At 43.8% G+C, this 13,971-nt stretch overlaps 1 protein-coding gene across 2 annotated transcripts in view; it reads left to right on the top strand.

Annotated features, from left to right (window-relative positions):
- The window catches only part of LOC113455423 (major histocompatibility complex class I-related gene protein-like), a 73,981-nt gene extending 65,285 nt beyond the window's left edge, over positions 1 to 8,696 (top strand). The window contains exons 4-6 of one of the 2 annotated variants that reach the window (NM_001366672.1): positions 3,650 to 3,922; positions 6,631 to 6,738; positions 7,138 to 8,687. In NM_001366672.1, coding sequence (NP_001353601.1) covers positions 3,650 to 3,922; positions 6,631 to 6,738; positions 7,138 to 7,184 — 428 coding nt within the window. In that variant the 3' untranslated portion in view covers positions 7,185 to 8,687. Of the gene's footprint in view, positions 1 to 3,649; positions 3,923 to 6,630; positions 6,739 to 7,137 lie in introns of both variants that reach the window. The other variant, XM_031890278.1, reaches the window with a different exon arrangement.
- Positions 8,697 to 13,971: the final 5,275 nt, after the last annotated feature.

Raw genomic sequence — 13,971 nt, 5'->3', positions numbered from 1 at the left:
CCCCTGTATTCCCTCACTTGTACTGAGAGCTATCTCCCCTACCCCTGTATTCCCTCACTTGTACTGAGAGCTATCCCCCATACCCCTGTATTCCCTCACTTGTACTGAGAGCTATCTCCCCTACCCCTGTATTCCCTCACTTGTACTGAGAGCTATCTCCCCTACCCCTGTATTCCCTCACTTGTACTGAGAGCTATCTCCCCTACCCCTGTATTCCCTCACTTGTACTGAGAGCTATCTCCCATACCCCTGTATTCCCTCACTTGTACTGAGAGCTATCTCCCCTACCCCTGTATTCCCTCACTTGTACTGAGAGCTATCTCCCCTACCCCTGTATTCCCTCACTTGTACTGAGAGCTATCTCCCCTACCCCTGTATTCCCTCACTTGTACTGAGAGCTATCTCCCATACCCCTGTATTCCCTCACTTGTACTGAGTGCTATCCCCCCTACCCCTGTATTCCCTCACTTGTACTGAGAGCTATCTTCCATACCCCTGTATTCCCTCACTTGTACTGAGAGCTATCTCCCCTACCCCTGTATTCCCTCACTTGTACTGAGAGCTATCTCCCCTACCCCTGTATTCCCTCACTTGTACTGAGAGCTATCTCCCCTACCCCTGTATTCCCTCACTTGTACTGAGAGCTATCCCCCTACCCCTGTATTCCCTCACTTGTACTGAGAGCTATCTCCCCTACCCCTGTATTCCCTCACTTGTACTGAGAGCTATCTCCCCTACCCCTGTATTCCCTCACTTGTACTGAGAGCTATCTCCCCTACCCCTGTATTCCCTCACTTGTACTGAGAGCTATCTCCCCTACCCCTGTATTCCCTCACTTGTACTGAGAGCTATCTCCCCTACCCCTGTATTCCCTCACTTGTACTGAGAGCTATCCCCCCTACCCCTGTATTCCCTCACTTGTACTGAGAGCTATCTCCCCTACCCCTGTATTCCCTCACTTGTACTGAGAGCTATCTCCCCTACCCCTGTATTCCCTCACTTGTACTGAGAGCTATCTCCCCTACCCCTGTATTCCCTCACTTGTACTGAGAGCTATCTCCCCTACCCCTGTATTCCCTCACTTGTACTGAGAGCTATCTCCCCTACCCCTGTATTCCCTCACTTGTACTGAGAGCTATCTCCCCTACCCCTGTATTCCCTTACTTGTACTGAGAGCTATCCCCCCTACCCCTGTATTCCCTCACTTGTACTGAGAGCTATCTCCCCTACCCCTGTATTCCCTCACTTGTACTGAGAGCTATCCCCCCTACCCCTGTATTCCCTCACTTGTACTGAGAGCTATCTCCCCTACCCCTGTATTCCCTCACTTGTACTGAGAGCTATCCCCCTACCCCTGTATTCCCTCACTTGTACTGAGAGCTATCCCCCCTACCCCTGTATTCCCTCACTTGTACTGAGAGCTATCTCCCCTACCCCTGTATTCCCTCACTTGTACTGAGAGCTATCTCCCCTACCCCTGTATTCCCTCACTTGTACTGAGAGCTATCTCCCCTACCCCTGTATTCCCTCACTTGTACTGAGAGCTATCCCCCCTACCCCTGTATTCCCTTACTTGTACTGAGAGCTATCCCCCCTACCCCTGTATTCCCTCACTTGTACTGAGAGCTATCTCCCCTACCCCTGTATTCCCTCACTTGTACTGAGAGCTATCCCCCCTACCCCTGTATTCCCTCACTTGTACTGAGAGCTATCTCCCCTACCCCTGTATTCCCTCACTTGTACTGAGAGCTATCTCCCATACCCCTGTATTCCCTCACTTGTACTGAGAGCTATCCCCCCTACCCCTGTATTCCCTCACTTGTACTGAGAGCTATCTCCCCTACCCCTGTATTCCCTCACTTGTACTGAGAGCTATCTCCCCTACCCCTGTATTCCCTCACTTGTACTGAGAGCTATCCCCCCTACCCCTGTATTCCCTCACTTGTACTGAGAGCTATCTCCCCTACCCCTGTATTCCCTCACTTGTACTGAGAGCTATCTCCCCTACCCCTGTATTCCCTCACTTGTACTGAGAGCTATCTCCCCTACCCCTGTATTCCCTCACTTGTACTGAGAGCTATCTCCCCTACCCCTGTATTCCCTCACTTGTACTGAGAGCTATCTCCCATACCCCTGTATTCCCTCACTTGTACTGAGAGCTATCCCCCCTACCCCTGTATTCCCTTACTTGTACTGAGAGCTATCCCCCCTACCCCTGTATTCCCTCACTTGTACTGAGAGCTATCTCCCCTACCCCTGTATTCCCTCACTTGTACTGAGAGCTATCCCCCCTACCCCTGTATTCCCTCACTTGTACTGAGAGCTATCTCCCCTACCCCTGTATTCCCTCACTTGTACTGAGAGCTATCTCCCATACCCCTGTATTCCCTCACTTGTACTGAGAGCTATCCCCCCTACCCCTGTATTCCCTCACTTGTACTGAGAGCTATCTCCCCTACCCCTGTATTCCCTCACTTGTACTGAGAGCTATCTCCCCTACCCCTGTATTCCCTCACTTGTACTGAGAGCTATCTCCCTACCCCTGTATTCCCTCACTTGTACTGAGAGCTATCTCCCCTACCCCTGTATTCCCTCACTTGTACTGAGAGCTATCCCCCATACCCCTGTATTCCCTCACTTATACTGAGAGCTATCCCCCCTACCCCTGTATTCCCTCACTTGTACTGAGAGCTATCCCCCCTACCCCTATATTCCCTCACTTGTACTGAGAGCTATCTCCCCTACCCCTGTATTCCCTCACTTGTACTGAGAGTTATCTCCCATACCCCTGTATTCCCTCACTTGTACTGAGAGCTATCTCCCATAACTCTGTATTCCCTCACTTGCTAAATACCCACCTAACCCCTTCTTATACCTATATAATGTATCAGCCAGTACGACTGATTCACGGAGGTGAATCCTACAACCACACTGCTCTCACAGTAACAAACCCTTTCCAAATATTTAGATGGAACCTCCTTTCTTCTACTCAGAATGGGTGCCCTTGTGTCAGTCGGCTGTACATTGTTACATCCCAGGTGCATGACCTTACATTTATCCACATTAAATCCCATCTGCCACTTAGCCACCCAGATTGCCAGTTTGCCCAGATCCTGCTGAAAGGTGCCACATCCTGGATAGAACTGACTGGGCTGCAGAGTTTTGTGTCATCTGCAAACACTGATACATTACTCATAATACCCTCCCCTAAGTCATTTATGAACAAGTTAAACAAAAGTGGACCCAGTACAGAACCCTGAGGGACCCCACTGAGAACCTTATTCGAAGTAGAGAATGTACCATTAACAACCACCCTCCGTACCTGATCCTGTAGCCAGTTTCCTATCCATGCGCAAACAACTTCACTAAGACCAATAGACCTCTCAAAGTCAAGTCATTGGTGGTTTTGGTTCAAGCTGTACAATTTGTGCAAGGTTAAAAAATGAAGGTGAATGTTTACTGCATGCACAACAGGATGCACAACAGGATGGGGTTGATGTTAGATCAAATAAATATTTTAGCTAAAAATTACTGGCTAAAGGTATAGTTGCGTACTTGGGGACTTAGTTCCCTTTTTAAAATAATTGTCTTAACCACAAATAAATATTGGTTTTACAGGGTTTTGAACTGTTTTCTGTCTTACTTTTAGTTCCCCCCAAAGTGAAGGTTTCCAGCTCAGAGTCAGAGAGCGGCACCAAACTGCACTGCCGGGTGTATGGGTTCTACCCCCGAGATGTGGAAGTGAAGTGGATAAAGAATGGGAGAGATGAGATTCACTCAGAGGAGGCAGCACAGATCCTGCCAAACCCTGATGGCACCTATCAGATCAGAGTCAGTGTGGGGGTAACACCAGAGGGGGGCGCCACTTACTCCTGCCATATAGATCACAGCAGCTTGGAGAAGGCAATAACTGTCCCCTTTGGTGAGTGACTTTAGGGTTATAGGTACAAGAGGGAAAAATTGAACAAAGACCACAATATGTGAGATATCTTGTGGGCTTGGTTATTTCAGTTCACCTCTCAAGATTGCTTCCTTAGCTTCATAAGATACTTGAAATGAAAGATAATATAAATGATATTATACATTAAATGATGTATATGATAGGTGTATTGATAGATACATGATAGATAGATAGATAGATAGATAGATAGATAGATGAGAGATGTGTACAGTATAAAAATAGGCAAATACATACCTTACCAATTGTACAGAAGAGAATGGAGTGAGGGAAAAAGTGACCCAAAGGGGCAAAACCTGAGCCATCTTACACAAGGTATTGAGATGCATTACACTTGGTAATAATAAACAAACAGGAAGCAGCATCTATGAGAAATAGAAGATCAACATAACTCATGAAGTACAATTTTATTCTGTAGCAGTTCTAGTTCTAGAGCAGTGGTTCTAATACTAATACAGTTCCTCATGTTGTGGGGACCCCCAACCATAAAATTATTCCTAAGAGCATCGGAAATATGTGTTTTCCAATGGTCTTAGGCGACCCCTGTGAAAGGGTTGTTCGCCCCCCAAAGGGGTCCCGACCCCCTGTTTGAGAACCGCTGCCTTAAAATAACATGACTTTTGGTCGGACAAACAAGGAAATTGCACATTTCGTGACCCTTCCTTACTGTGCATATGCGCATTATGCTTCAGATTCAGTTTGGGATTTGCCCGAATGCTTTATGAAAGATTCAGGAATACCAAAATAATGGATTAAGTGCATCCCTAATTTTTATATTTCTTCCCTCTTAATAACATTCCACGGGGGGATAGTCCATCCTGCCATAATCCTAAGCCAATAAGTGTACCTGTTATGGGTACTAGGTTTGCCATTACCTTGTGCTACTCTCACACAGGGTCGGACTGGGCTGCTGGGACACCGGGAAAAATCCCGGTGGGCCCCGGCGGCACAGACCCGACCCTGCGGAGGGGGTAGGGGACACGGCCTGCGGGGGGCCCCTGGGGCGGGAGCCCCGGTGGGCCCTACACCCCCCAGTCTGACCCTGCTCCCACACCTTGCTGCTTTGGGCAGACACAGTAGGCCAGAGTTACATATTTTTTTCAATTTATAAAAAGGCACAGGAGTGTGTGGGAAGGTGGGCGTGGCTTCCTGTGTGAGGGGAGTTACTGTTTCTGTCTGTTGTGAGGTGATTTTGAACGGAGCACAAACAGAAAGCAAAAGAAGCACAGAGAAAAGACCACCTAATAAACACAGTCAGGATAGAGTGAGGGGAAGATACTGTGAGGGATTGGGAAAATATATACCACAAATGGCACTGAAAAAGTGACTCATAGCTGCTCATATACAAGTGTAAAGCAGGATTCTCTGAGGGAAATTGTTGTACTAGTCATACACAAGCTAGTGACTGTTTATATAGTGAATAAAGTACCCCCTGTTGTAAAATATAGGGATATTATAAGTCACAGAGGGGTTCCATGGCCATATAAAGGTTATTTGTGGCTCTTGTATATTATATAGTGAATAAAGTACCCCCTATTGTAACATATAGGGATATTATAAGTCACAGAGGGGTTCCATGGCCATATAAAGGTTATTTGTGGCTCTTGTATATTATATAGTGAATAAAGTACCCCCTATTGTAACTTATAGGGATATTATAAGTCACAGAGGGGTTCCATGGCCATATAAAGGTTATTTGTGGCTCTTGTATATTATACAGTGAATAAAGTACCCCCTATTGTAACATATAGGGATATTATAAGTCACAGAGGGGTTCCATGGCCATATAAAGGTTATTTGTGGCTCCTGTATATTATACAGTGAATAAAGTACCCCCTATTGTAAAATATAGGGATATTATAAGTCACAGAGGGGTTCCATGGCCATATAAAGGGTATTTGTGGCTCTTGTATATTATATAGTGAATAAAGTACCCCCCATTGTAACATATAGGGATATTATAAGTCACAGAGGGGTTCCATGGCCATATAAAGGTTATTTGTGGCTCTTGTATATTATATAGTGAATAAAGTACCCCCTATTGTAACATATATTGATATTATAAGTCACCGAGCCATGACCATATAAAATCACGAGGCACAATGTCATTTCTGTGACAGAAATGACATTATTAAGCTCTGATTATGACTCTGATCTGATCACTAAGCTCCAGATTGTTAATCACCGTTTATAAGGATATCATTTACGGTTTGTTCTCATAGGGGAATGACCAAACTGTAGATTATAAATGCATTACTACAGTCAATAAACCATATTGTAGAAGCTGTTCCCTATATGGAAAATGTGTTGTTCATTTATGGCAAGAACATCCTATTGGGGTGTCAGACCTATAATCAGTAATCATGGGGCCCCATACTACTAAGCACTCCCCTCCCCCAAGCAATCCCATTTATCAGTCCAGTGGTCTCTGCTCTCCTGGGTTGTGGACCATATCAACAATAGGATGGGAACCCAAGCACCATTGGCTTACCCTGACATTCTCCATTATACCAAAACCCAATGATCTGACTGAACACAATCTTTCCCACAAAACCCATCAGAGTGTTTGCTTTCTATGCCCTATGTGTATGTGTGACCTTATCTGTTTTACCCAAAACCGTAAGGGTAATTGCTTTATTCATTTTCTTTTTCTTTTCTACTCCAATAAACAGAACCCAACAAGAGAAGCATTTTGTATATCATCCCTGTCATTTTGGCATCGCTTGTTCTCCTGATTGCCCTGATTGCCCTGGGAGTCTTTATATGCAGAAAGAAAAAAGGTATTTATTTACATTTTGAAATGTTTATATATTGTAAATATAACACAGTTTTGCTCAGGAAATTCAGTGTAAGGGTACAGCATGTAGTTACACCTGGGCCCAGACAGTGGGGCTTCTGCAAAATCACTTAATAAAAGTGACTTTTTTGTAGTTTGTAACCAGTGTTGTATGTTTAATAGCATGTATATTTAAGGCAGCAGTGAAATCCTTGCTCACTTTCATTTTTATGTACATTGATAGTTTGAAGAGTAGTTTTTTTGGTAGTTTTTTTTTTTAAGAGGTGACTTAAAACCTCAAAAAGGGGAATATGCCATCTAGGATATATACCCTCTGACTACAACATATATATAATTTAAAGCCCTTATATCATAATAAGTAATGATTGTTGTTTTCTTTCAGACCCCAGTGGCAGCCATCAGCGTGTAAGCGCAGAGGATAAAGAGTGAAGTTCTAAATACACTCCCCTTGGATCTGATGTATAATTGATGGCTTTGGGTGCATTTTAGGATGCTCCTTGTAGCAGGCACTTTCAGCCATTTCGCCAGTCTTGGATAAACGTGCCAATGAGAATATTACTTACCAGTAGTCTTGCTGTTAGGTTACATTCAGAGACAATTGGCTTCTACCATTGGGAGAATATTGGTTGTGGCCCTGTGTGTGTGGCCCTGGGCAAGAACTGAGAGTTAATGTACATTTGTGAGTGCAGTTGCGATCCCTGCAATTTCCCCTGCAGTCAGTTGCATGTAACACCACTTCCATTAGTTCCATAGTTGTGCTTGGCTCTGCTCAGGCCTTCCTGCCTTCCGTTCCTAATTCAGCACTGCTGTACCTATTGATGCAGGGGAACACTGGAGCCACCACCAATCTGTAGCTCCAGGGTTCCACCAGCGCCCTGCATGAATCGTCACAGTTTAGCTGCGCCTAAAGATGGCCGTACACCTTACAATTTCCTGCGACCATTGCTCCACAATGACGCAGGAATTTTGGGGAAAAATTATTGAATTGTGGAGAAAAAAGAACACGGTGACTGCACTCAAAATATCCACTTTGCACTTAAAGGTGTACATGCACCCTTAGATCTTAGAGCAAGGGTCCCCAACCTTTTTTACCCATAAGCAACATATAAATATAAGTTGGGGAGGAACACAAGCATGACAAAAATTCCTAGGGGGTAACAAATAAGGGCTGTGATTGGTTATTTGGTAGCCCAGTGTGGATTGGCAGCCTACAGGAGGCTCTGTCTGGCAGTGCCCATGGTCTTTATGCCTCCCAGCCAGAAATTCAAAAATAAGCACCTACTTTGAGACCACTGGGAGCAACATCCAAGGGGTCAGTGAACAACATGTTGCCCCCGAGCCACTGGTTGGTGATTTCTGTCTTAAAGAGTGCTGCTCTACACACCAATGTGTCAAGTACTTGAACGGAGCCTTTAAATATCCCACTTGAAATGAATTTTGGGACTGTCACTTTAGTTTTCACTATTTTGCTGCTTACTTTGCTTAGTTACCCCCTTTTTCAGGTGGGTTCTACTTTATTAGATGTCTGTAACATTTCACTTTTTTCTATATAATATGTATTACTGTTGATATTGCTGTGAATTTTATTTGCTTGTGGGCCCCTGGGGTGTATCCCATAGCACCCCCTGGGTGAAGGAACTGCATCTTAAGACCCAGGCTTCCCAGTCTCTCCCACCCGTACTATGGGAGGTTTCTGGGTGAGACCATGTGTTTGCTGGAGTGTGAAGGGTGTGCCAGAAGAGGGTTAAAACTGTGTTACAAATACACCCTTGATATTGGTAAATTAAATCTCCCAACCTCATATCTTCTGGGTCTTTGGCATATGGTAAATTGTAATTGTATATATATATTTTGCACATTCATAACTGTCTGTACTATGAAATAGAGCATATATATTTATTTAAATAAAGATTCAAAGTAAAGATTTACTTTACCAACAAATCCTGTGAGTGCTGACATTTTTTTTCTTTATATTTATTGCAATTTAACTTGAGCACCCCTGTTATGGCTGTGTAAATGGTGTGCACCTGTTTGGCTGTATGTACTATAAATAGTGATATTTATATTAAAAAACATACACTTTTCCAAAACTGAGTGCTATTCTGATACCTACTGGGAGCTGCTATCTTGCTCCCTTCCCATTGTTCTGCTGATCGGCTGCTGGGGGAGGGGGGGGATATCACTCCAACTTGCAGCGCAGCAGTAAAGTGTGCCTGAGTCTGAGCTTTCAGCCAGCGCTACACATTAGAACTGCTTTCAGCTAACCTATTGTTTCTCCTACTCCCATGTAACTGGAGGAGTCCCAAGCCGGACTTGGATTTCTTACTATTGAGTGCTATTCTGATACCTACTGGGAGCTGCTATCTTGCTTCCTTCCCATTGTTCTGCTGATCGGCTGCTGGGGGGGAGGGGGGTATCATCCAACTTGCAGCACAGCAGTAAAGTGTGACTGATGTTTATCAGAGGACAGATCACATGGATGTGGCACCCTGGGAAATGAGGAATATGGCAAGCCCTGTGTGAATTTTAAATATAAAAAAATCTGTTTGTGTTTGTGAAAAACAGATTACAATGCAGGATTCTGCCGGAGAAGCTCTATTAACTGATGGGTTTTGAAAAAAACATGTTTTCCCATGACAGTTTTCCTTTAAGTTTATTGCTTTAATGTATAGGTAAAGTGCAATGTGCATGCCATAATTGGAGTGACCTGGCACGTACTATAATGTGCATCAAGTTGGTGGTGCCAAGTCTTCTCTTGCTCCCATGTAGTGAGAATGTGCTACAGCGGGCCAGGGGGGTAAAGTCCCTGAGGTATAGTAACTCATAGCAACCATTCAAACCATGCCCCCAACACTTCTCCCTCTTACACCAGTGAGGAGTTCTCCATGCTGCTCGGTGGTGGGGATTGCTGGCAACCTATCAAGGACATGCCATATTTGTTCAGTAGCTAGCCAACTAGCCAAACACAAATTAAAAAAGGACAGGAAGCCTTTGACATTTATAGGCAGCACTGGAAAAAGCCTGAGACGGAGGAATCTAGAAAGAACCCTAAAGTGACAGGATGGCTGGCAAAGGAATCAAGAAATCCATCCAAATAAGAAGGCCCCTTGGCCCAATTAGGAGCATTAGCAGAGGTGCAAGATGGGATGTTGAAGCCTATAGCTCTTTAGAAAATCAGATCAGATTTTTCAAAAGTCACTATGATTTGCCCCAAAAGCAAAAGTCACCCAAAGTGCCCAGCCACACAATGCCAATATTTAGAACCCTCATCCTAAACTAAGACACACTAGAATCAAGCAGATTAAATTAAACAGTACATGCAATGTCCTTAATGCAAGATACAAGAGGAAGGAAGTCCTTGCCCTGTAGATCTTTCAGTCTAAGTGGTTGGGGAAGTTAATAATCCTGCAGTTTATTGTGGCACGGCTTCATAAGTGCCAAGACTGATTTAGATGTTATGGTGGTGATCTTTTAGTTAAATTTTAGTCGAAATTATACTGTTACACAGCAAATAATTCACTCTAACATTGAAAATTGTATTCTTGAACCAACAAATGTATTTGTAGCTGTAATATTGGTGTGTAGGCGCCATCTCAGTGCATTGTGCCTGAGTCTGAGCTTTCAGAAGGAGCCAGCGCTACACATTAGAACTGCTTTCAGCTAACCTATTGTTTCTCCTACTCCCATGTAACTGAAGGAGTCCCAAGACGGACTTGGATTTCTTACTATTGAGTGCTATTCTGATACCTACTGGGAGCTGCTATCTTGCTCCCTTCCCATTGTTCTGCTGATCGGCTGCTGGGACGGGGGGGGGGGGGGATATCACACCAACTTGCAGCGCAGCAGTAAAGTGAGACTGAAGATTATCAGAGCACAGGTCACATGACTGGGGCACCCTGGGAAATGAAGAATATGGCTAGCCCCATGGGAAAAACAGATTACAATGCAGGATTCTGCTGGAGAAGCTCTATTAACTGATGGGTTTTCCCATAACAGTATTCCTTTAAATAAGAGAAATAATTAATGGAGATGAACCTGGTGGTATATATACATACAAAGCACACAACAGGATTATTTTCTAAATGCAAGAGCTGAATCCTGAACTGGACACAAAATGGAGAATGCATTCACGCTACATGCAAAGCAACCTGCCCCATTCCTACTGACAAATACAAATTTGAATCCATTTTAGTACAGATTCTGTGTATGTTCCGGCAGCTGTAAATACAATCAGATGCTTCTTATTAGCTTGTTAATTTCTGTAGTGCAAGTCAGTGACCAGCCTGTAAGAATGAGAAGAGCACAGGATAATATATATATAAATATACTGCTGTAAGGCTGAATAACAGAAAGACAAAGCACAGCAACATGTTTACTATTCGATGGCTCTGAAAGGTTTTTTAGTTTTATTTTAAGAGGAAGCAAACATGTGCACTGGTTGGAAAGAGAGGAACATTCTGACCACTTAAACTTTGTTACAAGGAGGAGACAGAGACACAGAGCAAGTAGTCTGAGCACAAACCGTATCTGAATGCTAAATTGACTCTTCTACCAGCTGACAATGCTTCCTCTTATACTGACAAATTATCAACATGGGCAACATATGTGTCTGGTTTAACTATAAACCTTTTGGCCAATCAAGAATGCTGTAGAAATGCTGTCCTTTGCACTTCTGCTCTTCAGCCTCAGTATCCCAGCAGTATATTGTGGTAAGTTTTACCCTGTGATCTTCTTACCCACCTCTCTCTTATGTCTCTAACTACTAGTAAGCTAAGCTATAGCAGGTTAAGGAATGAGTAATAGTAGTGCTTAGTCACTAACCCAAAGGCAAAACTGCATCAATTATAAAACTGACAGCAATTATCTGTGAAAGTTTGATAATTACAGTTAGCAGATGATTAGTTGTTATGGGTAATGGCAACTGTACATATTTAACTCCTATGTTAACAGTGTGTATTATTGGAAAAATCATGGGTCCTATTGGGGGATTCAGGGACCAATGACTAATACTAACAGTGCTCGTATGCTTGATTTGTATGGTGAAATGCATTTTTTAATGACTATTTATACCTTTATAATCTGTGTCTGGGAGCAACCGTATAGTAATAAATTAAATGTGTGTCAGTTATACAGCTGCAATAGGATTGCATGGGCCCAGCTACACCAAAACCCCAACCCCATCTAAATTAACTTTTAGTGTGAAGTAGAGAATGATATTCTGGTAGATGAGTTATCTAGCTTTTTATTCAGCAGCTCTCCAGTTTGGTATTTCAGCAGCTATCTGGTTGCTAAGGTGCAAAATACCCTAGCATCCATCATTGTTTTATATTTTGCCCAGTTTCAAGGTGAAGTTCATGCCATCATTGTTTTTTATTTCACACACTTTCAAGGGGAAGTTAATCCTATCACTGTTTCCTAGCACCTTCCCCCAAGGCCAATTTACAAGTAATTCAGATTAATTACATTCTGCCATGCAAAAGTTGGCCTAACAGGATCCTAACAAGATGGGGAGCTTCTGGGGACAAGTCTGATGGCCCAGACTGCTATAGAGCAGCTGAACCTTTGGGCTGGTACAGTAAGTTCAATATATAAATAGTGATTGACAAAAACTTTTCAGCAGGTTTTACAGCGAAAAAACTCCCCTAGATGGACATGGCTCAGTTATATTATGCTGGTGATTTTTGAGTTAAAGGGATACTGTCTTGATTTTTATGGAATACTTTTTATTCTAAATAACACTGTTTATATATCACTCCAACTTGCAGCACAGCAGTAAAGTGTGAGTGAAGTTTATCAGAGCACAGGTCACATGGCTGTGGCACCCTGGGAAATGAAGAATATGGCTAGCCCCATGGGAAAAACAGATTACAATGCAGGATTCTGCTGGAGAAGCTCTATTAACTGATGGGCTTTGAAAAAAAAAACATGTTTTCCCATGACAGTATTGCTTTAAAAAAGTAAACTCATTAATGGTATTTATGCATAAGAAACACACAACAGGATTATTTTCCAAATGCAAGAGCTGAATCCTGAAATAGACATGTAGGGACCCCAAAGGATTGGGCCCCTTCAGGATGAGTTCCCCTTTAGACAGGCACCACGAGGGTGGCCTTTTTGGTTAAGGACACCTAAAGGTGGTCCTAGATGTTTATGTGCTAAAAGGGAGTTTCCCGGTTGTTCAGCAGCAACCACTAGGTGGCAGTGTGCTTCAATATAAAAAGGGATGACACCCATTCTGTAAAGGTCTTTCTGCCTGGGACCCCCTCTGTAAGGAGGTAAACAACAGGCTAGTGTTCTAATACAGGAGGTACTGTAATAGGTCACTCTAGGAGTGACAGGCAGGCTAGAGAGGACGGGTGGAGAAAGCCCCAACAGGAGAGAGAGGGGTTAAGACCCCCCAGCACCCATGGCTGGAGCTCAGGGCCTGTAGTGTGTAGTAAGAGGAGCCAAGTCAGCACCTGGGAGTGTTCCCAGTGAAGGGGCCCTACGTGTGGACCGGGGTGAGTTCCTAGGTGCAATAATCCAGCAGGAGTTCCTGGGGTAGCCCAAAGAGAGAGTGTGACTTGAGCCGTCTGTGTGACATCCTCTGAAAGTTCTTCCTGCATCAATCAATAAAGCAAGTTCATCTGGTTCATCATCATAACCGGTGTCTTGGCTGTTTGTATATTGAGGATCCTCAACTGCCTGGTAAGCAGCTACCCCAAGGGAGGGGCAAGGTACTGGGAGTCCGGGTCCAAGGAGGACATCCCAGGGAGGAGACATGCCATTCATTTATATCATACCTGTCCCCCATAATAAGCGGGGGCTCAGGGCTCCTGTAGCGCCACACACAGGTGATTGCGTGTTAAAAGTACAACAGTAGCCAAAATAGGGTTACAGACACAAAATGGAGAATGCATTAATGCTACATTCAAACCTACCTGCCCCATTCCTACTGACAAATGCAAATTTGCATCCATTTTAGTACAGATTCTGTGCATGTTCCGGCAGCTGTAAATACAATCAGATGCTTCTTATTAGCTTGTTGATTGCTGTAGTGCAAGTCAGTGGCCAGTCTGTAAGAATGAGAAGAGCACAGAATAATACATATATAAATATACTGCTGTAAGGGCTGAATAACAGAATGACACAGCACAGCAACATGTTTACTATTCGATGGCTCTGAAAGGTTTTTTAGTTTCATTTTTGAGGAACCTTTGCACTGGTTGGGCGGAAA

Source organism: Xenopus tropicalis, chromosome 8 (assembly GCF_000004195.4).
Source record: "Xenopus tropicalis strain Nigerian chromosome 8, UCB_Xtro_10.0, whole genome shotgun sequence".
Lineage (NCBI taxonomy): Eukaryota > Metazoa > Chordata > Amphibia > Anura > Pipidae > Xenopus > Xenopus tropicalis.
The sequence above is the reverse complement of the archived record's forward strand: the minus strand, read 5'-3'. Positions and strand labels throughout refer to the sequence as shown.